This window comes from Olea europaea, chromosome 17 (genome assembly GCF_002742605.1).
Source record: "Olea europaea var. sylvestris chromosome 17, O_europaea_v1, whole genome shotgun sequence".
NCBI lineage: Eukaryota > Viridiplantae > Streptophyta > Magnoliopsida > Lamiales > Oleaceae > Olea > Olea europaea.
In genome coordinates this window covers 2639259-2664108 of record NC_036253.1, presented here as the reverse complement: position 1 = coordinate 2664108, position 24850 = coordinate 2639259, and the positions used below count along the sequence as shown (strand labels likewise).

The 24850-nt window shown below is 35.8% G+C and overlaps 1 protein-coding gene across 2 annotated transcripts; it reads left to right on the top strand.

The window, feature by feature from the left end:
* LOC111366041 lies at positions 1 to 24850 on the top strand. Of its 2 annotated transcripts, XM_022986673.1 has the most exons (27): positions 1 to 192; positions 4502 to 4590; positions 4785 to 4908; positions 6014 to 6652; positions 6820 to 7188; positions 7359 to 7463; positions 7656 to 7835; positions 9777 to 9918; positions 9999 to 10180; positions 10608 to 10693; positions 10786 to 10834; positions 11164 to 11703; positions 11785 to 11884; positions 13426 to 13559; positions 14396 to 14463; positions 14535 to 14751; positions 14852 to 15067; positions 15255 to 15410; positions 15497 to 15550; positions 15651 to 15865; positions 15969 to 16038; positions 17689 to 18017; positions 20799 to 20979; positions 21057 to 22343; positions 22441 to 23196; positions 23296 to 23367; positions 24441 to 24850. In XM_022986673.1, exons 1-27 carry the CDS (start codon positions 94 to 96, stop codon positions 24459 to 24461), a joined length of 6480 nt encoding a protein of 2159 aa, XP_022842441.1. In that variant the 5' UTR covers positions 1 to 93; the 3' UTR covers positions 24462 to 24850. The 2 variants fall into 2 exon arrangements, with proteins under 2 accessions (XP_022842441.1, XP_022842443.1); XM_022986675.1 differs by lacking the exon at positions 6014 to 6652.

Genomic DNA, 24850 nt, shown 5'->3' with positions numbered 1-24850 from the left:
CCGTCTGGGTATTTGCTGCATCTCTTTCTCTTCTATAATGAGAGATGTAGAAACGAGCTAAAACCCTAGATATCTACATATTGATTCAATTCGATGCAATCCGGGTCACAAAAAGAAATGGGTCGACCCGAACCTTGCGTGCTCTTCGCTCAGACATTCGCTCACCCCAACCTCAAGGAATACGTCGACGAGGTATTTAATAAATTTTCAATTTTCAATTATTTATTTATTTTTGTCTATAGAATTGGAGGGTAAATTGAAATTTTGAATTGATGCTTATGAATTTTTTAAGTTTTTGCTTAAAAAAATTGGCAGCTGAAATTTTATGACTCATATAGTATATATTTTTTACACTAGATCAAAGATGTATAATTCAAACAATGTAACAATGGAACTACGTAATTTGTTAATACTAGTATTCAATTACATGGTCTGACACAATTTTGCTTCGACACATCATTGTGAAAGCATGGTATGGATTCAGGAGGGGCGAGATATGAAAATTGGACCAACGTTAGATTTCTTGTAATTCTTTATGTTAGACAATTTTACATCTAATAGAGAACAGTTCAATAGGACATGGACAAATGTTTGGCAAATACTGACATATACATGATTAATTTTCCTGTTGTGCATTGTCGATCACCATTTGCAGTAAGAGAAGAATAAACACACAGGACTATATATTTTAATTGGATCACCTATCTAAAACCTTCTTTTGCAGTGCGGGAGGCTTGGCTAATTATGTAACCACACCAGGAATTTACTGTAAAAAATGAAATCGTAAATGTTTAGATATGCTGGAATAAGTGGCTACTGTAGGTACAACGTGGAGCAGGATATTATTGTTATTTTTTTAAATGAGCAATTACCCCGGTGGTCCTATTTTACTTTTGCAAAAGTTCAACTTTTAGGGTTAAGAAAAAATTTAAGTTGCTTAATAGTAGAGAAAATCTCAGGTAGGCATGATATCTGTTGAGAATTATAAATCTTAATTTTCTTTTTCCGAGAGGAATTAATTTGAAGAAAGAAAAATAAATACTAAAGAACATGCGAGATTTATAGATGTTCACCTCAATATGAGACTACATCTTCTCTGTCGCTGTAGTAATTCATTATGATGAAAAAAGGTTTATAAGAGAAAATCGCGATCCTATCTTCTCTAGCCCATCTTTGTCTCTTTTTGATTATAATTAAAAAGCCTAAGGACGGTTCCCTATTTATGAGATAAATTAGGGGGCAAAATTGAATTTTACAAGGACTCCAATCTCCACAAGGTGATAATAATTAGGATCGGCAATAATTAAACTCCATAACTTAACATATATCTACTATAATATGGTAGAAATGTTCCATCTTTAAGATGATTTGTTACGGAATACTTCTATTGGAATTTTGTCCTTTATGACCAAGTGATAACTTCGAATAGCATTGATTGTCTCTTCCAACTTCTTTATTCTTAGCCCAACCTTTTTCTTTGATTGTTTTATTGGACTCGCTGACTTTTCCCATCTAGAAATAAACTGACACTCTTAATATTTATTAGTTGAAAAATAACAAAGTCAACAACACAATATATCTTTACCGTAGATAATTAAAGAGGATGGAACATCGTTGATTTTTACCATAGAAATCTAAAGCATGATAAGAACTTAGCTCTATCTCATATTCAGAAACTTCTAGTTAAAATCCCTCAACGATCCTATTTTTTCCTCTTATCAACATTTGCAAAAGGTAGGCAAAACTATTGCTTTCCATGTTAAAAAACCCACTCTTGCCCTTTCGAAATATAATTTCTTTTCGAGGAGTAATCTATTACACCTACTTTTGAAAACCCAATTAAAACCAGCATCTTTAGAAGTGTGTAAAAAGATCAATACATTATGAATTGTTACAACTTTGTACACATGAAGAGTATAGACAGAAGTACAAACATTTTTTTTGAATCAATCGCGTATATTAGAGCGTGTTTGGGATAGCTTTTATTGATATGATGCAAGAACAAGAATTTAAAATTTTTGTTTAAAATCTCCGTTAGATTAGTAATTTTTTTGTTTGGAGTAGGGGTGTAAGCGGTCCGATTTTACCGGTTTTTGACAGATTTTCAAACCAAACCGTTTAAAATGGTTTGAAAAAAATCCAAACCTAAACCAAACCATTTTGAACGGTTTGAAAAAAACTCAAACCTAAACCTAACGGTTTGGTCCGGTTTTAAACCGCCAATTTCGCCATATAATTTTTTGCCGGTGTACTTTTATATCATTAATTCATTGAATTTAATATATATTTATATCTCACTAGTAATAAATCTAAAACAAACTAAGCCCTTGTTTGAACCAAATTTTTGAGACAAAAAAATGAAATTTTGGACCGTTATTCCACAAGTGTAGCCGTCTTTGTTGATCTGCTATTTTATGTGTGGGACCCAGCCTCCTCTCAATAGTCAATTTTCTCATTATGATGATATGGAAAATATGGCTCAAATAGGAGCTAAATATATCTACTATAAATTTAAATATTAACTAAATCAAAGTGAAATCACAATAAACTAAAACATAGTTTTTTTTCATTTTTGTTCACCTTTTTTAGGCTAATGACGATATAATAATGTAACAATACAAGTTTACTAAACTAGATATAAGGTTTAAAAAATATAATGATACTGATTAAACAAAGAAAATAACCAACCACAATAATAAAGCAATTATTTATAATATCTAAACATAACAATTACACAAGTTTACGTTTGTATGAGTTACGAAACACATTTAATTTCAAATTCTTACCTTAGTTTGCTCCAAAAAATTATTGATCTGAAACTTTATTTGTAGCAAATATTATCACCGAAGGTCTAGGATCTCTTTGTCTCCGATTTGGTATAATGGACTTCAATTCAAATTTGAAGAGCGTGAAAAATCTGAAAAAGAAGTGTGTGGTGCCGGTGGCTCAAAACTGTGTTGGGTGTCGATTGGAGTTCATCTAAATTTTGAAGAGGAAAAAGGCTTTTGATAGATTATGTTAGTCTTGAAATTATTATATATATATATATTAGGATTATTGGATAATAATAATAATAATAATAATAATAATATATCTGTATTATAAAATTAGGAATTGCCAAAAATACTCACAAATGACAAAACTATTGAATTTTACATATTTGGATGAATTTTCAAAAAATTTCATTTTTTTCATTTTTTTATTTTTATATATTTTTTCGCTAGTCCGGTTTGGTTTCAAACCGTAATTAAAATTCTCAAACCTAAACCAAACCATTTTGACCAGTTTGGTTTGGGTCAAAACCATTTCGTTGACCGGGTCCACATGGCACCAAACCGACGGTTTCTAAAATGCGGTTTCGGTTTAGTTTTCCGGTTTTGTGATTTTTGCTTACAGCCCTAGTTTGGAGTGTTTGCATCGCATTTCGTTTAGGGTATAAACTATAATTGGGATTTTTTGCCGGCTGTCAAAGATTTCCTTGTTATAGTATTCGATTTTGAATTTTTTTCCGTGATTAAGGATTTCTTAGTTACATTAGGCTTCGGACTTCTATATGTTTAAGTTTTCCAAGTTAGAATGGTTTGGAGTCCATAAGATTGGTAGGGCCTATGAAAAGGCGAAAATGTTCCAACATAATTTATCTTCATCAGTCGGACTAGTTTCATCCTGTGTCACCATCAAACTTTTACACTGAATGGTTTGGAGTCCTTAAGGTTGGTAGAGCCTATGAAAAGGCGAAAATGTTCCAACATAAGTTATCTTCATCAGTAGGACTAGTTTCATCCTGCGTCACCATCAAACTTTGACACTGACACATCAACATTGTCTACAATCATCACCATGTCATCCTCATTATCTAGAAGATAATACAGATAGAGATGTAAACATAACGGAACAATTCAAATAGCTGAATTGAATTAGAACGAGGCCTTGAGTTGTCAGTATTATGAAGTTCTCGTCCTCCATATTTCTTCGAACTCTAATAATCAAGTCGTCCTAACACTTCTCGAATTGTCCTAAACTCCATTTCCTATCATTCTTGGTTTACCCAATTCTCTTAGTCACCCTCATTTATCCTCACAGTCACAGGACCTGGCGGTTTGGCTCAAAAGTATAATTGCCTGCTTTAGCAGGTTTTGGTCATTAAACCCATTTTGTTTTTTCCTCCTCTTTTGCTTTTGAATGTGCTTTTGCCTGCCTAGCCTATTGTCTCCATCAATCTAACTCTGGCCCTTTATGCTTCATGTGACATTTTATTGCCTCTTTCAGTTATTTGCTTAAACCTTAAGCCAGTTCTCTAGACAACAAAAATCAGTCCCCTTGCTTGTTCATGTTTGTACACTAGAATTATGCACGCTAACACGCACATACACACAAAAAGATATTTTGCTTCTTGTGTTCCCCCTTGAAATGCTATGTACTTATATGAAATCATTACTGGTTTTGGAATTGAAATATTTTGTTAATTGTTGCAAGTGTTCCTCCTCTGTTTTCACCCCAGGTGTTATTTGCGGAGCCTGTAGTCATCACTGCTTGTGAGTTTCTTGAGCAGAATGCTCCGTCAGCTTGTTCTTCGGTGAAACTTATAGGGTATGGTGGCTATCCATCTCTCTACATTTTCCACGGAATTAATGTCTAACCTAACGATCTATATTACCGCTGATATCATGTCTTGAAGGAAGGGATCAAATGGTTTCTGTTCAGTTTCTTTAATTTCTCCCAGATTTGGCATTTACTTTGGAGGGCCACTTCACATCCCTCATTTAATTTTCTTTACTTTACAGGGCCACTTCACCTCCCTCCTTTGCATTGGAGGTTTTTGTTCATTGTGAAGGAGAAACAAGATTTAGGCGGCTATGTCAGCCCTTTCTGTATTCTCATTCATCATCAAATGTACTTGAAATAGAGGTATTCTCTAAAACTTAAGGGTTTTCCAATTTTTCTTTTTTACGGATCTTATTCTGTTTTAGTAGTTGATGTTCTTGAATCTTGATACCACTCTGATATGGTCATAGCTGCACAGTGTGAGAGCTTTTCATCGATATGGTTTTGATGGGTCCTTGTACTCAATACAGATTATGGTTCTATGAAAATTATTTTGTTCAACTTGTGCAAGGCCTCCAAAAAGTGGGGTGTTTCCATTAAAAGAAATAATACGACGCAATAAAAATATATATCTGGCCTAGCACAACTTCATACAGTTGAAGTTATGGCAGGTGGTTGCTCAATTTGATAGCCAAAGGGCAAGACAAACAACTAAGATTGATCTAGCATGATATGAAATGATTTTGGGACATAAATGAGATCTGTCCAGGCTCGGTGGACAGTACTTAGCAAGTTTAATTGTTTGAGAAAACAGGTTTACTGGAATAGACCTAGTATTTATATGCCTATAAGATTCCTGCAACTAGGATGAGGAATAGAGCCCAAAATAGCGAACTGCTGATTTCCTGCTTCTAAGATCAATCCCTGATTAGTAAGGACTTCAAAGTGAAATCAAATAATAAATTAACAACCATGGACCCAAAGTATGGGACATTGGGAAATCATGGAAATACATTAACATATCTGATGAGATCAGCTAAAGCTCATCTATAGTCAATAATCCATTTTAAAGACTAATCAACAAGGACATTTTCCTTTTAGACATTACAGAAAAGTAAATCAATTACTAGATACCTCTGAAAGCCTATATGGCATCCACAAGGACGAAAGACTGGAATAGAGCTAACACAAAATATTCATAGATATATAAAACAAACTACTGAAACAACGCAAGTCGAGCTGTAGAAGTCATAGAACATCATTAATAGCTACAAATATACAAGAAGGATCAGCCTCTTGGTGGCAGTGCCAAACAAATTCTTGGGCTTGTGTAACACATTTCCTCCTTTTGTAAATCATTGACATCTTTCAGTTAGTCTATGCATGCATTTTGCTTATGTGAAAATCTGCTAATTTTGTGATTCGTCATTTTTTTAAATTACTTGTTCTCTTTGTTATCCCTTTGCAGTCTGTGGTGACAAACCATCTGGTCATAAGGGGCAGCTATCGCACCTTAAGTATGGTCATATACGGGAACACAGCTGAAGATTTAGGCCAATTCAACATAGAAGTTGACCTAGATAGTTCTTTGACGGATAATGTTAGTGCTATTGAGGGAAAACTCGAGGACCTTCCTCCTGCATTTCGTCCAATGAAACCAACAATTGAGGAACTTGTGCTTCCCCTGAAAATATTGTCCCAAACAGTTATTGCATTGGATATTCCTCTTGAAATAAAGACATGTTTACATCTAGCTTTTAAGATTTTGGGGTCTCTGAACCTTGGGGCAGCAGCAGATAAAGTTCTTAGTTCCTTGTTATCAGTGGCCTCAATTTATGCAACTCCTCACCTGTCTTATGAGACTATTAATAAGAAGAGATTAAGCGTAGATATATTGAAAAGTGGCGGTGAGGCTCATCATATTCTTACTGAAGCCCGGAAGGAACTTTCAGATGTTTTTAAAAGTCTTAGATTTCATTCAGGAGGTTCAGATAGCTTATGTTCTGAATATGAGGTTCCTACTCCCAAGGAGTTGGTGTCCACTTTATACGAACACTTTGATTTTTGTGGAAACTCTGGAAATGTTGGATATCCAGAACTTTCACCGGTAACAGGACTTTTTTTATTCTAGTGGCATCCATTTGCATTTTTTAGCAGATCTAACAGAGAAGTGAAACCAATTCTCTCATATCTTTTTTATTTTTCACACAGATGTCAAAATGTTTAAAATGTGAAAGTACTGAATTTTTATTCCTTTTTTTTTTTTTTTTTCAGAACAAGAACACCATAATGTTGTTGAGTGCGGCTCTTTTATTGTGCTCTGCTAGGGAGAGCTGCTTTCACTTTGTTAATTATGGTGGCATGAAGCAACTTGGATATATTTTCTCCCACGGGACTCAGAATTCTACTACTATTACAATCTTTTTGCTTGGAGTTATTGAGCAGGCTACTCAGCTTTCAATTGGCTGTGAAGGGTTCCTAGGATGGTGGCCTCGAGAAGATGAAAGCATCCCTTCTGGTATTAGTGATGGCTATAATCATTTGTTGAAGTTGTTGTTGCAGAATCAGAAGCATGATATTGCTTCACTTGCAACTTACATACTTCATCGTCTGCGTTTTTATGAAGTTGCTTGCAGATATGAGGTACATGCTTCACCTTCCCACTATGCATGACTGGTTCTGCTGTTTTGTTTTATTGGAGTGGGAGGGAGCTCTGGAAGTTTTTTGTGCTCTTGTGGAAGAATTTTTTTTTAACCAGCTTAATTGAAATCATTGCTTTGCTTAATAAAAAATGTCGTATTTCTATCTTGCAGTGTGCAATGGTATCTGTACTGGGGGTTATTTCTTCAGTTGGTCATGCTACAAATTTCACTTTGGACATGCTTGCCAGTGCTAAAGCTCAACTTAAAAAGCTCGTGGTATGTGCCATATAATATGATATTTTAAGCTGTATCTCTAGCATAGTTATCAGCGTGGATGCATGCAAGTTATTCTCTAAAATTGGTCATATGTATTATGCTGGTTTCTTAATTCGTATTTGTTGAGATTTGAGTGGTCATATAAAATATGATAGTTTCTTAGTGCGTATTCGTTGACAAGTATTATTTCAGATATTGATAAATTTGCATGGCCCAATTGAAGACCCTTCTCCGATGGCTGCTGCAAGCAAATATTTTATCCTCGATGATGCTGGACTATTGCCATATAGCAAAACAAGAGGCTTGATTAAACTCTCAAATAGTTGCTTTTCCAATTGGGACATTGACCCGCATTTGCTTTCCCTTCTCAAGGTATGCTGTTGTACTCGTGTTTCTGTAACACATCATGTGCAGCACATTCTTTAATGTGTTCAAGCACCTGCCTCGTCATGATCCATAGTTGCCAAGTCAAGAGAGTAATAAGTTGATGTGTGTAATTCCCTCACGAAGGAATTCACATCCAATGTAAACTAAATAGTAGAAATTGACGATGATGAAAAAATAAAGATACACGTCAAATTCTTGTATTTTGAAGAACCACCACATTAGAGTTGTAGTTATCACAGCTGTAAGCATGAAAGGGTCTCCTCTATTACACGCATATACAATGACCTAGTATGACCTTTATTTTCTTCTGGTTACAATGTTAGCAATTCTCTGAAGCATGTATTGTGAAATATCTATTTACCAATGTTCTAAAAACTTTTCCGGGCATCGACCTAGAACTAGTAAATGGTTTAGGATGCGATAGTAAAAAGAACAACAAAAAATAAATAACAAAATTTAAGTTGAACTGGACGATTTTTAACAGTTTGCCATTTTCTGGTTTTTTCACCTAAAATCGAACTAGTTTCCGGACCTGTTCTTGTTTTTTTTCTTTGTTGAACTGGCCATTTCGGTTCAGTTTAAATGACATTGCTATTTTCCGTCTTGCATGTATTGGCAAGATGTTTGCTGCCTATGCAAGAGAGTATATTCCTTTTCACACTTGTTCTATAACGTGGCAGTTCATTTTATGTTCTCAGTTCTAGATTTGCACTCCATGCAACGGTCCTACTTCAAAATCCATGAATTTGGAAAATCTTGACAACCATTTCCTAATGTTTTACCTGCCTCATAATACAATAGTTATGAATCCTGTCCCAGCCAGTCGTGTCGGATAAACTGCGATGTGGGCCCTTGACTGGGCCTGGTGGCTTATGTGACCGGACTGCAATTGACATAGTCAAGATTCGGTAAACCGAAAGTTTTTCACACCCCCGTCAACCAGCCTGGTTTTTCACCAGTTTTCAAAATTTTAATTTTGCGATTTTGTGGACAGAAGATTTGATCCTTGGACCTCCAACTTATAAGGCTAGCTGGCTTACCAGTGGGACCAGTAATACTTAACCCATGTTTGGCTAATGGTTTTAAACTATTTATAATTGGTCAAACAACTTTTTATTCACACATTTTGTGGATCCACAAATACTACCAGCTCATCCACCACACATTTCTATCGATTTAAAATTTAAACCGTTTTTAAATGCTTCCCAAACATGCATTTAGTTGTCACATATATATAATAAGATATATTAATCTATTTTCATCTAAAAAAAGGTTGGAAAAATTATAATTTAACATTTTATTGGATTTTTTATATCAAATAATTATCTCATGGATTTTGTTATGTATGGAGAAATTATTTTAAATTAAGACGAAAATGAATATATAATACTCAGAAGCTTTTGGTTGATGACTAAAAAATCAAATAATTATCTCATGGATTTTGTTATGTATGGAGAAATTATTTTAAATTAAGACGAAAATGAATATATAATACTCAGAAGCTTTTGGTTGATGACTTGTGTGGTTGTACATAACAAAAATGGGAATACTATAATTTTTTAGAAATTTTATAATATACTAAATTATAAAATTAGAATGTAAGCATTATCAGTAACAATTGTATTTATAATATCAATAATTTATAGATCAAAGAATAATTTGTCTCAAATAACTAAAAACTTTAATTTTTATCTCAAGGAGAAAATTTTATACTTTCAAATTTTTTAAATATAAGCAGCTTTGTCATTTCACCCTTTTTTGGCATGATGAAACTTTTGCTGTAAATTGCAACTTCCTGTGATCCACGGTTGTTTGCTAACCACAAAATGGTGTACATTTTTCTTCTCTTCCTTGTGTTCATTCTTCTATTTTGTTTGATTTCTTTTTTTGGCCGTACAATTAATTTCTCTGTTTTATTGCAAGCAGGAGAGGGGCTTCCTTCCTTTGTCAGCTGCTTTGCTGTCATCTTCTATTTTGAGATCTGAAACAGGACATGCTTTGGACTTATTATTAGATATTGTATCACATATTGAAGCTACAATACTCTCACTTCTCTTTTGTCGCTCAGGTTTTAAGGCTGTTACCTTTACTGCATAACAACATCAATTTGTGAGTTCTTGTGATTTATTTTGCCTGCTTTTCTGTCAGGATTAACTTTTCTTCTACATGATCCTGAAGTCTCCAGTATGATCATTCATGCCTTAGGGGGTGTAGATGATGTTAGGAAGGGAGACTCCATATCTCTTCGGCATGCGTCTGTCCTGATATCGAAGAATTTTTTTTGCCGCCCACAGCAAGTTAGCGTAATCATCGAGATGCATGTTAGGGCGGTCAGTTCCATTTCTAAATAATTTTTGGTTCTTTGCAAGGTTTCATTTTCTGATTTCAGTTTTTCTCATTCTTGATGTACATCAAATTTTTATCTGTCTTGTTTCTCAATGCATCTTGGAGCACAATTGGGTAAGCCTAAAAAATGTGAATGTACATACAACTTTTTGTCCCCAAACATGTTTGGGTAAAAACTTTTGCGTACTTATAATTGAAAAAGTTATTTTGTGGAGTAAACTCATACATTTTTGTCAAAATAATTAACTTAAGTTTCATCTTTAACCTATAATAGAAGTTATGTATTTTAACACATATTTACTTGTACTCAAAACTTCTGAAGCTTAGCCAAACATGCTCTTAGTATATTTTCATATTCCTTTCAAAGGCTCTATTTCCAACCATTTGCAGTTTCCTATGCTCTTATTGCAGATAAATGCTGTAGATAATTTACTTACATTGGCTCCAGATACTGAAGAATTTCTCTGGGTACTCTGGGATCTTTGTCGCCTTTCACGGTAGCACTGAATTGATCTATTTAGAGGCTGGATATATCTGGATTTTGCATTAGCTTTAGTCTTTTGACCAACATTTCTATGATGTATTTCAGCTCAGAGTGCGGACGACAGGCTCTGTTGGCTTTGGTGAATTTTCCAGAGGTATAACATGAGTAATACCAATATAGCTTGTAATGAAATTTCTGTAATATTTCTCAACAATGTGGTGCATAGCCTGTGAATTTGGAGTAACATTAGTGAGCCTCACTAAGTATTTAATTAAAACTGAGATTTATATGATCGTTACTGTTAGTGCTACCATGAACCAGCAATATCAGTTGTTTTATTTGGTGGTGTTTGGAACATATCTGATCACTGGATGAAATTTGTGGTCTCCTTTTTCTGATTCTTGCCATTTTTATATCATCTTGAATGGTAACAGTGTTCGAATTTTTAATTATAATGAACTTTATCTTCTAATTTTGCTGCAGGCTCTTTCAATTTTGATGACTGCATTGCATTCCGGAAGGGAACTTGATCCAGTTGCGGGAGTATCACCACTAAGTCTTGCAATCTTTCATGCAGCAGTGGAGATTCTTGAAGTTATTGTTACTGATTCGACTGCATCTTCTTTAGCATCGTGGATAGATCATGCTAAGGAACTTCACAGGGTATTACATTTCTCCTCACCAGGGTCGAACAAGAAAGATGCACCTGCCCGGCTTCTTGAGTGGATAGATGCCGGAGTTGTTTACCAGAGAAATGGGGCTATTGGTCTCTTACGCTATGCTGCTGTGTTGGCTTCCGGAAGGGATGCTCACATGGCCACAAATAGTGTTTTAGCATCTGATGTGATGGATGTTGACGATGTGGTTGGAAATTCTTCCAGCAATTATGATGGTACCATTATTGATAATTTACTTGGAAAACGTATTATGGAGAAGGATTTTGTTGGTGTCATTCTTCGCGATTCTTCTGTTGCTCAATTGACGACAGCATTTCGAATTCTGGCATTTATTTCAGATAATACAGTAAGAAAATATAAATTAATTCTGTAATGCTGGATGACATGTAGGAGATCTTTCTGGCTAATTCTAGTTTGAACCGTATAGGATGTTGCTGCTGCTCTCTATGATGAAGGCGCTGTCGTGGTTATCCATGCTGTAATGATCAACTGTAAACTCATGCTTGAAAGGGCATCCAACATTTATGGTTAGTAGGGATTCTTGCTGGTGTTGGCAATAATATTTTTCGTACCAAGTTTTTCAAAAACCTTGCAGAAATTTTTGTTTGTGAAAGGTACAATAGGTCATTGATCATACCACTGTCAGTTGACCCGTTAGTGTCAAATCTGTATTTAGTTGCTGGTCATATGAATTACCTCAAATTTAATATTTTCCTCCTGTTAAAGAGCAGCCTGCTGCTTCACCACTATTGCTAACCGTCATCATTGTTATACATGCATTTATTCTGTCCATTCGATAATTGGGATGCAGATGCTACATAATCTTCTAATTTTGAGTACTGCTTTATCACCGACATGTTAATATCATTTTTCGAATCGCATATGGCTTGGAATAATCTGTGCATTTGTTCTTGATTCTGGGGAAGTAAATGGTAATGCACATTAACTTCCTGTTTGCAACATCTTCGGTCTAGAGGTACAAGTCTTCAGTTCATTTCAGGCATGGATATTTTCCAAGACACATTAAAGAAAGTGCTCAGCAACGTCTCCTAGTATTTTGATTCCTTTTATAAACTGAGACGTGGTAGTACATGTGGATCTGAACTCACACTCAGGCATCCTTAAATGAGTGTGTAACATTGCTTTTAGACAAAAAAATCTATGATCGGGCTATTTTAAAGGCACGCTCAGCCAATTCTTTGGATCAAAATGCGAATTTTCAAATAAAAGATCCGGGTAAGAGCACAATGCTAAAAACACACGAGATGCACTTTCACACATGGGGCTGTGCTGGCTAGACTGGTAGTTTCGGAGCTATAGCATTGACGGGAAGCTTTCTCTGATCAAGGGCTGGGGCACAAGGGTCCTGGTACTGTCCAGGTGCGAAGAACCCTGGAGGTCACTGCAATCAGATGGAAACAGTGGATGTTGCATTGCAATGGTGATTGAGATGGCTTGTGAATGTGCGCGTTTGGTGATGTAGTGGTTGTCTTGGTGATGAATTACTAATATGAATGTTCTTGCCATCTCTGGACCCTTCACAAGTTATTCATTTTACTGCAGTATTTCTATATCAATAGCTTCTTTTTTGTGCAACATTTTGTTTTTGTACGAAGGAACCTTTTTTTTTAAGCAAATATATGAAGGAACTTGGTTGTGGTCTGTTTAGTACATTATGCTGATTTCTTCCTAACAGAAATCATAGACTAAAATGAATTGAGACATAAATACAAAGAGAAATTGAGAATTTGTATAACTACCATAATCCTTTCTATGATACCTACCATAATCTTTCCTATAAATACATACCTTAATTTGACCAAGAAGGCTTTACCATAATATGTCCTATACAAAGAAAAGACAACTCGATTTTATCTTCTAAATTAGGAGACAAATAAAACCCCAGCCTTTCTAGGATTTGATTGAACGAGGAAAATTAAATCAAATCTTCCAACACTCCCGCTCAAGCTAGTGCAAATATATTTCTCATTTCCAGCTTTAACTAATGACGGAATATCAAATCTTCAGCACTTGTGAAGACTGAAAACAAGGTTCTCTTCTTATGCAGATTATTTAGTTGATGATGGTACCGAGGGCAATACAACTTCAGATGTACTGCTGGAACGTAATCGTGAGAAGAGCCTCGTTGACCTGTTGATTCCATCTTTGGTCCTCCTGATTAATCTGTTGCAAAGGATAAAGGTTAGTGGCGATGAATTTTTCTGAATTTCTCATTTTGGACTGGATTTCTATTCATTGTTAAATCTCTGCATGTATATAGATGTTTTTTAATAGTAAATGATATAGGTTTATGCAATACAAATGCTCAAGTTTTGTGCTCACCAATATAATGGTAAGGAGAGTAGATTTACTCTTCTATTCCCTTTGAAAAAATATAAAATAATGAATAGTAAAAGGTAATTTACCTTAGCTTAAGTAGCTGCTTGATTCATTGAGGAAAGCTGCGGATAAATGCTCTTCTGATCTAGAGACAAGGTGATTGTATAATTTCTTACACAAGCTAGAGATTTTTGATTTTACTGTTATTTCGTTTGCTAACGAGACATTTTGTTTTGCTCAACCTTAATCTAGGGGATAGAGGAAAAGAGTTTCTGTCCAAAAAATTCCTTGATGATTTGTTATATTATTGGTGTTTTTCGTGTGTTATCAGAAACAATCATTTCACTTGTTTGAAATTTATTTTATATTAGGAAAGTGATGTATGAATCTTTTTTTGTAGAACCGTTAAGATGTGCTTTTACTTGATGTTTTCAAACAACATGCTGGAATCACGATCGTTTGTGTGAGAATGATTGCCGTCTTCATTAACAGTTGGGATAAAATTATGTTTCTTATCTTTAAAAAAAAAAAAAAAAAAAAAAAAAAAAAAAAGGTGCCCCGGATACAGATTGAGTTGTCTGACACTGTCTACCTTCTCTGGTCTGTTATAGCTTCACTTGATATGGCTCTTCTGCCATTTAAGCTGATTGTATACAGAGCTATGTGATATTGAGACATGTTCTTGCTCCACCCTGTAGGAAGCTAAGGAGCAACACAGGAATACAAAGCTAATGAACACCCTTCTACAATTGCATCGAGAAGTGAGGTAGTGTGGAATTTCTAATATTTCTTTGAATACAGTCTTGTGGAGAAATGAATGATTTCTTCCATATGCAGCCCCAAATTGGCAGTCTGTGCTTCAGACTTATGTTATCCTTGCCCCGATTCTGCACTTGGCTTTGAAGCTGTGTGCCATCTTCTTGCATCAGCACTAGCCTGTTGGCCAGTTTATGGTTGGACTCCTGGCCTTTTTCACTTCCTCTTCGACAATCTTCATACAACTTCTGTACTGGCACTGGGCCCAAAGGAAACCTGTAGTTTACTTTGTCTACTGGTATTTGAACCTTCCTATTGCATCGTTCTCTCAATAAATAATGAATTGATGATAGAAATGAGTTTGATGCAGTTCTTCATTACATTCTCTGGCTTTCTAGAATGACTTGTTTCCAGATGAAAGTATCTGGCTGTGGAAGAATGGAGCACCAATGTTGACTGCTGTCAGATCGTTGTCTGTGGGGACATTGTTGGGATCTAAGAAAGAGAAACAGATCAACTGGTATTTACTTTCTGGACACCCCGAGAAGCTGGTTTGTCAATTGTCACCACAGCTTGTGAAACTGGCAGAAGTAGTTCTGCATTGTGCTATCAGTGTATAATTCTCTATCATACATTTAAGTTTTCTTTCTTGTTATTTCTGTTTTCTTCAGATTGATGTTCTTCACTTCTGGTGTGGTGGTCTGTCAAACATGTCTTATTTTTCGTTATGCCTCTCTCTGATCGTATTCGTGGCCTTTATGTTTAGTATTTCTCTCTGATTGTGTTATTATCATGTATCAGACGTCAGTTGTCATACAAGATATGCTGCGGGTCTTCATAGTCCGTATTGCAAACTTAAATATCGATAATGCTTCAGTCCTGCTTCAACCTATCATATCATGGATCTCTCATCACCTTTCAGAACCCTTGACATTATCTGATGTGGATGCTTACAAGGTCATAATAATCTCGTGTTTCACAAATTTCAGTCAATTTTACATAATTATCATCTTGACATTACCCTTTCTTGTGGTTCCATTCAGGGCTTTCGATTGCTGAGTTTTCTTGGTAGCTTATTGGAACATCCAAATGGAAAGGTGGTGTTTAACTTAAAAAGTCTCCCCATTCAACACATATCTAATTAAAATGCTTACAATTACAATATTACTCTCTCATTATCTTTATTATCCTTGTCAGTCATTATTGCTGAAGGAGGGTTATGTTCAGATGCTCACGAAAGTGCTCGAGAGGTGTATTAGTGCCACTAACTCGGACGTAAAACTGTTCCCAGAAAACGGAAATGTAGCTAAAGATGAATTTTCTTTGATTAGTTGGTGTGTACACATATTTAAGTCTATCTCATTAATGAGTTATTCTCGAGCTTCTGTGCAATATGCTGGAGCTAATGGAAGGTTAGAAAATGTTTTGAAGAGCTTTCATCTAATGCAATTACACTTTTTGTGCATGGATAGAGATTTATAATCATGCTTACAAGAGTTAGTTTGTGTTTCTCAGGTGCATTCGTGAGAGTTTGACAGCCGAAGAATGCATCAAACTTTTGTCCTATCTCCTTAAATTTTCCATGGTATACATCTCATTTGTGTATCTGCATCATGTTGATAACTAGTTCTTCATTGTAAAACACAGAACTTTGCAAATTAGCTTATGAACTGGTTCTTGTTATCTTCCTCATTTTTTTTTTTTAATCTGGACATGTTGCTGAATTGGTGCAGACTCAAATCCTTTTGAAAATGACCAAAATAAAAGTTACACAAAAAGGAAACTAACCTGAAAATGAAATCAAAAGAAGTTTCCATTAAACTAATTTTTGAGAGGTGACGATGGAGAGACTTAGATGGGTGTTCGACCTTTCCCATGGAAAATTCATGATTCCTAAAGCACAACAGGGTTTGTCGGGCGTTATGAAAAAAAGTAACAACTGTGTTAATTTAACGTTCATTTCAAATTCTATCTCAAATTTTATTAAATTCTTATTATAATAATTGTATTAATCTAACGTATATTTTATATTCTTGTTATTAAATTCTTGTTTTTATGGAGTCTAGGTTTGTCTCTGGCTTGCCCGTGTCCTATTTTTTTGATGACTGTGTCAGCATGTTTGTTCTTAATATTTCAGACTTTCAGCTGTATATATTTATTCGAATAACTGGCAGTTGATGTAATTAATTACTTTCTAAGGATGATATCGCTTTCCAATAGAAAGAATGGGGGAGTTTGTGCGTATCAAAAGATGCTCGTGTTTAGTCCAAACTCTAAATTATGGGAAGTAATTTTGCATCCTTGGTCGTAAGTGTGAATTAGTGTAATTTTGACCACCCTGCAGAGATTTGGTGAGATGAAGAGAGAATGATACCAGATTATAAGGATATTTATTCAAAGACACCTTGAACACGTGTTCTGGCTTCTCCAGTGGGGCAGAAGATAGTTGATTGAATAAAAGTTGAAAATAATCAATGGCTAAGTTCTTTTTTGGTTTGAAAAGAATATGGTACCCTTTAACTTGTCAGTAGTTCACACCCAAGAGAGCCAATTAATAAGGAATCTATCAGTCGATTGTGACACTGGTGTCTAAAGGAACATGTTGGTGTTTTGATTGTAAGAGAAGGAATGATATAAATGCTTTCACTTGGGTTCTTACATGGATGTTCAATGGATGATGGTTGCGTTTCTTTGACTTGAATAATAATTTTTGCAGAATCTTTGGAATGAATATCATCCTATAGAGACATATTTAAAAAAAAAAAAAAAAAAAAAAAGAAGGAATATCATCCTATAGAGAGAGTTTTCCCCATTACTGTATATGAGTCGTGGTCTCGTTATTGTTACTTTGACATGGTAGATCTTGAGGCCCCAATGCTTTATCGAAACTGTTAAGATCTTTGAGCAAGTAATGGCTAAATTAACAATCTCATATCAGAAGGATGTAGTTTGAGGAACTGTACGGCATCATCTTTGGGAATATGCTGTTTTTGTTCTCCCATTTTTTATACAGATGCTTCCTTATTTTTGTTGTACTTTTCAAGTGATCATTCTCATACGTGACAGGCTGTGAATTCTTTTGGAGTATGGAAGTCAAGTCTGTCCTGCATATTCCAAAATCAAAAAATTTTGTTTAGACGTCTTGCCATCCCATTGATATTGTTTAATCCTTCTGTTTCTGTTTCTATTTATTTATTTTTTGTTTTTTATTTTTTATTTTTTACACTTATTTCAGGTTTTGCCTGTTGGAAAAGAATTAGTTATGTGTCTGTCAGCTTTCAAAGAAATGGGTTCCACTACTGAAGGCCAAAATGCTTTACTGTCGATTTTTATGCATATTCGTTCCTCTGGCATTGAGATTTCTGAGTCCCAAAGTAGACGTGAAAGTGATGGAAGATACAATCTAATTGATGTATCTGATTGGAGGGAGCATCCTCCATTTTTATGTTGCTGGACTACTTTAGTGAGGTCGATTGCCTCGAATGGTATTTCTCCAGTATATACTGCTTCAGCTATTGTTACATTATGCACAGGAGCATTACGCTTTTGCATGGACGGGGAAAGGTTTGTTCATAATTTTCTTTTTGTTCTCTATGTTAACCTAAAGATTTTCTGCCAACTATAATTCAAAAATTTCAGCTTATAATTTTTCGATTATATATCTCTATTCTCTAATTTATCATTCTCTAGTCCCTTTATGATGTTTAACATTTTGCATTATCTCCTTGATAACAAGGCTGTACTTAATGAAGTGTAAGGTTAAATGCAGTCGAACCTAGCTAGTGCAAAGTTGTGCTTGTTTAAGTTTGGGTTATGTCCTTAACAGCCCATCATCTCACACTTTAGCTTTGGACTCCATGTTGACATGTCGAAAACCTTTGCTTGGTGAATTTTGTTAAGAGATAAATCCCAAATCATCTAATTATCGAAGTTGATACGAACGTATAAAGTTTTGGGATATAGTTCTTATTGCCTTTTAAGATGAAACCTCAAGTATGGTAACGGAGCTCAATAAGCTTTAACGAGCTATTTGATCTTATTAAGACTAAAAAATGAGTACATGGATTTCAAGATTGGTCTATTCAAGCGAACAACCATTTTGCTAGGGTATGTTAAGAGATAAATTCCACCATCTTGCAGGGCACGGACAGCCTGTGCAATCCTCGAGCTTTCTTGCCCCCAGGGCAACCTTATCTTTTTGCATAGGTTGATAAGTACGAGACAACCGGAAAATACGCAATCTTATGTGTAGGATTTTGTACAGTACGTGTATATGATGACATCATTAGTATACTATTCAATAATATAGGCCATACACTTATCTTTTCATGACCTTGTCGTGCTATATAGGGAGAGTATGCTTAGTGCATGACATTCTCCCCCATTCAATCTTCTAATGCCCTCATAGCAAGATGTGAGCTTGACATCGTCGCGCACCCTCTCATTGCAATAATAATAGTAGACCATCCTTTTATGGGCAAGCATCCACACAGTGCCCCTCGCACTTCTGCTCGCAGCACCTCTTTACATATCGCCTTCGACACCAACCTTCACCCTATGCCCTCAAGTATTAGTTCCTTGAATGGAAGGTCTTTGCCGCAGCGCCAATGCGCATGTTGAAGCACAAACACACAAAACCCCTCATTATGATTTCCTCTACAATGTTCATCGTGCTCCACAAAATATTTTCTGCAAGAATGCATGTCGGTAGCACATTCAAGCGGGATTTAATTTCTTTCCGCCTTGTCAAACATATCTTTGAGGATTTGTTAACAAATTTGAACTATAAAATCCCCACCACGCATAAAACACGTGTATTAATCTTTAAGATTTTATTAAATGATTTCTGTACTAATTGCTTTCTATCATTTTCATCCCCTTCATAGCCACTTCACTTTTGATACATTGATATTTATAGTATATTTATCATTTTTATCCTCTGTAAAGGAGATAGATTCCCACAATGCACATTAAATAACTTATGAAACTAATTTGTCCATTTTGTCTGATCTTACTGCTAAGAGACAAAATTATTTATCTTTCATCTTTAGTTCAAGTAACTTGGCTGAGATACCTACTACTCATTTCTTTGCTAAGATGTACCAGAACTTTCTCTTGGTCTCGGTTCCAAGATTGCTATGCCCCTTCTTGGCTTCCCGTTTGTCAGTATTATATTTCTTAATGTGACTGCCTAAAAGGTATCTATTAGCATGTTTTGCTAAGATTAAAAGTTGCTTTTGAGTAGCTTTTAAGCTTAGGCATATATGCTCTAAGATCTCAAGGCAAAGCCAATTTTCGAAAGTGGGTAAGCATTCTATAAGACTCACATAGGAAAGAAGTTTATCCTCTAATAAAGATCTTAGGTTCACTAGAAAATTATTCGTGTCCTTCCAATACCTTTTTGCCTTGTCTAATCCTATTTGTAGAATATTTTGATTAACGATGCTAATTCTCCTAATATAAGTCTAACTAGTATAATTTTATCTCCAATGCATTTATCTGTTACTTCTTCATTTTGTAAACTCAGTGCTGTTATTGTTTCTACAATATTTCTATTATATTCCTTCCCTTATACCAAAGTTTCTATCCCGCATCCTGCATCAGCTTCTCTCTCTTTCATACATCTGTGTGCATGTTATAAGGTTCCTCCTACCAGCTGATGTACTAGTTCTAAGGATTTTATTGTGTATTGGAATTTGAAATTTCTACTCTACCCTATTCTATATCTTGCGTTAACTTCTTTACACCTCTAGCATTAGCGCGTGGGAATCAATGCTTCTTGAAACCTTTGCATTTTGGTGTGCCACATTGCTTATGCAGTACAGCCTTGCTAGCCACTTTGACTACATGTGGTGTCTGATGTGGTGCATCTGTAGTAGGAGACGCTCCTAGAAAAATCTATGAAGGCTTCATGCAATATATTTGACAATTTTATATTTGCCGTCAACCTGTTGCACCTATAGTTTGTGTGGGCTTGAGATTGGACATGTTGAAACATAGGGGGGGTTTTCTGATACTCTTATCCTGTAAGGTAAAATTTGTGTTTGCTGTGAATCTTTATCCTTCTTTAGCAACAGCCACACACACATTTCTCCATTAATACAGTGAGGTCATCTAGAAATTTCTGTTCTATTGTCTCATTATGTGATTAGATAGTATCTCAACTTTCTATCTATGAAATATATTTTCATTTCTATTGGCCTACACTTTTCATTTTCATAATACTAGATTTTCTTTTATTAATTTATAATTTATGTCAATCAACTTCTACGAGGTAAGATTTAAAAAATTGATTTTTGCAATATAGCACGAAATAAATTGCCACCTGTATTGTTTCTTTTTTAGCTTCAACTTGGAGAGGGTGGCTGCTATCAAGTTCTTTTTCAGAATCAAGGATGAGAGTTCTGTAGATGGTTTTATTGAAGAGAGCATGAACCAGATCGAGGAGTTTGCAAATCTGTTAGAGTCAGAGATAAGCAGTGGTACATATTCAGCTGCAGGGGATGTGCCTCCTGCTCTGTACAAGGTACAGTCTCTCATTTTCCTTACCTTTTTTTAGCTCCTTCCCTTGTTCCTCTCAATTACATGATAATGGATATGCAGGTTAAGGAGGCTGCAAACTCATTAATACATTTGTTGCAAAAGTCAACTGATACAGTGAATGAGGATGTTACAATTGCCAGTCTCCCTAGCTCATTAGTTGTTGCTCCAGTTCTTTCGAGGGTGCAAAAAATTGCAAACCGTAGCATAGAACAGATGGAGGATTACAGCTTGGATGAATTTGGAAACAAATTTTTATGGGAATGTCCTGAAACTCTGCGTGATAGACTTGCACAGACCGGTCTTCCTGCAAAAAGAAAGATCTCCTCATTGGAAGGACCAAATAGGCGTGCCAGATGGGAAAATGCTGTAGCTGAGGCCATCACACAAAGTACATTCTCTAGGGGATCGGTACCTGTTGCTGCCCCCTCTGGCCCTACTCATAGGGATACTTTTCGACAGCGTAAGCCAAATACTAGCAGACCTCCTTCTATGCATGTGGATGACTATGTTGCGAGAGAAAGAAATGCTGATGGTACAAATTCTAATGTAATTGCTGTCCCACGGATAGGATCTACCAGTGGGAGACCACCATCAATCCATGTGGATGAGTTCATGGCCAGACAGAGGGAGCGCCAAAATTCTGTGGGATCCGCAGGTACCGAGACAACAGCACCGGTGCAAGCAACAGTACCAGATAACAACACAGATGCTGAGAAGCTCAGTAAACCTCTGAAGTTGAAACCTGATCTTGATGATGATCTACAGAGAATTGATATTGTATTTGATGCTGAGGAATCTGAATCTGAACCTGATGATAAACTGATGTTTCCTCAAAAGGATGCCCATCTACAGCAGCCTCCATCTGTTGTAGTCGAGCAAAGTTCTCCTCATTCAGTAGTTGAGGAGACAGATGCTGACGTGAATGAAGGTAGTCAGTTTTCTCACTTGAGTACGCCTTTAGCTTCAAACATGGATGAAAATACGCCAAGTGAATTTTCTTCAAGAATGTCTGCATCTCGTCCAGAGATGCTATTGACTCAAGAACCAAGCATTTCTTCGGGTAGAAAATTTCCTGATCAGTCAGAGGACGTGAAGAGTTCTCTAGTCCAAAAACCAAGGATTGAATCTCCTGCAGGAGCTAGTGGTTCTGGAATTTCTACTCAAGTCTATGCAAACACTCCCTCTTCAACTGGACAATTAGCTTTTGGCTCCAGGCTGCCTCCTACCTTCTATTCGCAAGCAAATTTTCCACAAAGTGGAACTGTACCTTTAAATCAGCCACCTTTGCCTCCAATGCCACCTCCACGAAGAGTCTCACCCGTATTATCTCAAACTACAGATACCATTGTAAGTCAGCCTTTTTCCATTTTCAATTCTGTGTGCAGATGTGCAGCCTGCAGTTAATCTTTCCTACAAGTTGAATAACCCTTCTCCAATTTTGCAGGTTCAGTCAGAATATCTGGCTGTTTTGGCTAGCAATTCTTCACTGGCAACTTCCAGTCCTTTGCCTGATTCAAGATTCGGACTGACATCCCATTCTTCCCTTGGCAGATCTAGTAGACCGCCGCCACCTCTTCCTCCTACACCACCTCCCTATTCATTCAACCCTTCTGCAATATCCTCATTTAAAAATCCAAATTCTCAGTCTCCGTTGTACATTCAAGCTGTTGGTAGTTCCGAGCATCAGCAAAACCCCATCGCACCTTCAATGGGTACTGGATTAGGCAACCTTTCGGCATCACGGACGATGCTAACTTCTTATACCCCGCCTCCTTCAGTGCAACCCTTGCATTTCAGGCCCAGTTCCGTACCTATCAATCTTTATGGGAATAGTTTAGTTCCACATCATGGAGAAAACCTACCTAGTATTTCGCAAAACCTTCCCATGTCTCTTCCTCCATTTCACTCCATACCACCTCTTACTCAGTTGCAGCCACTACAGCCACCACAGCATCTGCGGCCATCCATTCCTGCTTCCCCACAGGAGCAAGGCATGTCTGTGTTGCAAAGTCCCCTAAAAGTGTCCCACCTCTCTCCTGCCCACATGTACTATCAGACCCTACAGCAGGATAATGCTGCACATTCATCGCAACAAGTTGAGCAGTCACGAGTTCAGCATCAGCATGCGGATAGCACATCCCAGCAACAAGACCCTGGAATGTCGTTGCAGGAATACTTTAAATCCCCAGAAGCAATTCAGGTACCGTACTTTGCATTGCTTTGGCACGATTTATACAACTTACTAGCCCGGTTTGGTAACAAACTCCGTTCTGATCATTTTTTCCATGCTTGATTGCAGTCTCTGTTGAGTGATCGTGATAAACTTTGTCAGCTTCTAGAAGAACATCCGAAGTTGATGCAGATGCTGCAGGTGTGATAATTCAACATAATTGATTCATTTCTCCTAAGAGCATGCTTGACTAAGTTTATAAAAGTTTACATTTAAGTTTTAAAAGTAAATAATTTTTTTTTCTTGTTAAAGTTGGAAATACGTTTCTTTTCTTTACTGGAAATAAAAACTGTTACGAAGAATACAAAAAGGAAATTAGAAATATTTCTGGAATTGTATTAATAAAAAATGGAAGGAAACATTACAATGAATAGAGTAATAATAAAATTAGAGGAAATGGTTGTTGAGGTAGTAGCAATATTAAAATAAATCGAGGCCCGTGTTGCACACAATTTTCTTTAAATAGATTCACCTCCCACTGTGGTGCAAGAGGATTGATGAAGTCCGTCTTACAAGATACAACGGTTGACAGTAGCTGATTAGTATCTCATCACAACTTTAGATGAACTAAGAAAGTTCACAATTTTATCACTAATCTAGAACAAAGAACTAAACTATCTAAGTTACTAAAAGTTAAACTCTTGAAACGAAAAGAGATTTAGCCCTTGTTTGAGCCACATTATTTTTATATTAAAGCATTTTGGAATAGTGCAGTGATGGGAAATGTGTGGTAAAAAATAAGGAAAAGTTTTGAATTTGCGTGTAATATTATTTTATTGAAGAATGTATGGTCATGTCAAATTAATGTTTAAGAATGTATTTTTTTTTTTTAAAGAATGTTAGTCAAACAAGGCCTTAGTGTGAAGAAAACACTCTCATATTTTTGGTGTGAAGAATAAGGAAAACACCTCTTTATATGGTACTAGGATGAGGGAGGTTCCAAATTTTTAGTTAATTTTGAATTTAACACAAATTGATTATGGAATTGAACCAATTCAAATGCAAATTGACTAGACTTGAAACCTACGAATTGTTGTTACAATTTCATTCAACTTGAATAGATTGCTTTAATATATTATTTTCCAACAAACACTGGTATCAAAATCGGGTTTCTTGTTTTAAGTTTCACGTCATCCTCTGTCTAAGGTGAATTTATAATATTGCAAGTATAACATTTTACCCCGTTTGAATATTTTCCTCTTGTGGTGTACCAGGAGCGACTAGGCCATTTTTAGTGGGATTGCTGTACGTTCTCTTCTGGAATGTCAAAATGGAACGCATTTCCATGAAAATCAAACTACAGCATGTAGTTGGGATGAGTATTTTGTGAATGGTGGAATAGCATCGCTTGGATATGATTCACTCTGGCTTATATTTTGTTCTTCGGGTTGGAATTGTACCGTTATAGAACACCTTTATTTTTTTTTTATTTTTTTTTTTTCAGGAATTGTATATTAACTAGGTAAAAAAAACATTTCTGCTGTTCCATTTAGTTGTATAATTGCTGTTAACTGTAATCTTAAGTTGCAATATGTATTTTTGACTTTAAAAAAACAAATGTTGAACTGTTATCAATGTTATTTCTAGTTATTATGATAAAATAGTTGGGACTTTTCTAGTCGAA

Excerpts from the sequence above, each read along its gene's own strand:
- LOC111366041 (XM_022986673.1), top strand. The coding sequence starts at position 94 with ATGCAATCCGGGTCACAAAAAGAAATGGGTCGACCCGAACCTTGCGTG. Across the intron at positions 9,919-9,998 it reads ACTTCTCTTTTGTCGCTCAG|GATTAACTTTTCTTCTACAT; the intron begins GTTTTAAGGCTG and ends CTTTTCTGTCAG. Across the intron at positions 10,181-10,607 it reads TCGAGATGCATGTTAGGGCG|ATAAATGCTGTAGATAATTT; the intron begins GTCAGTTCCATT and ends CTCTTATTGCAG.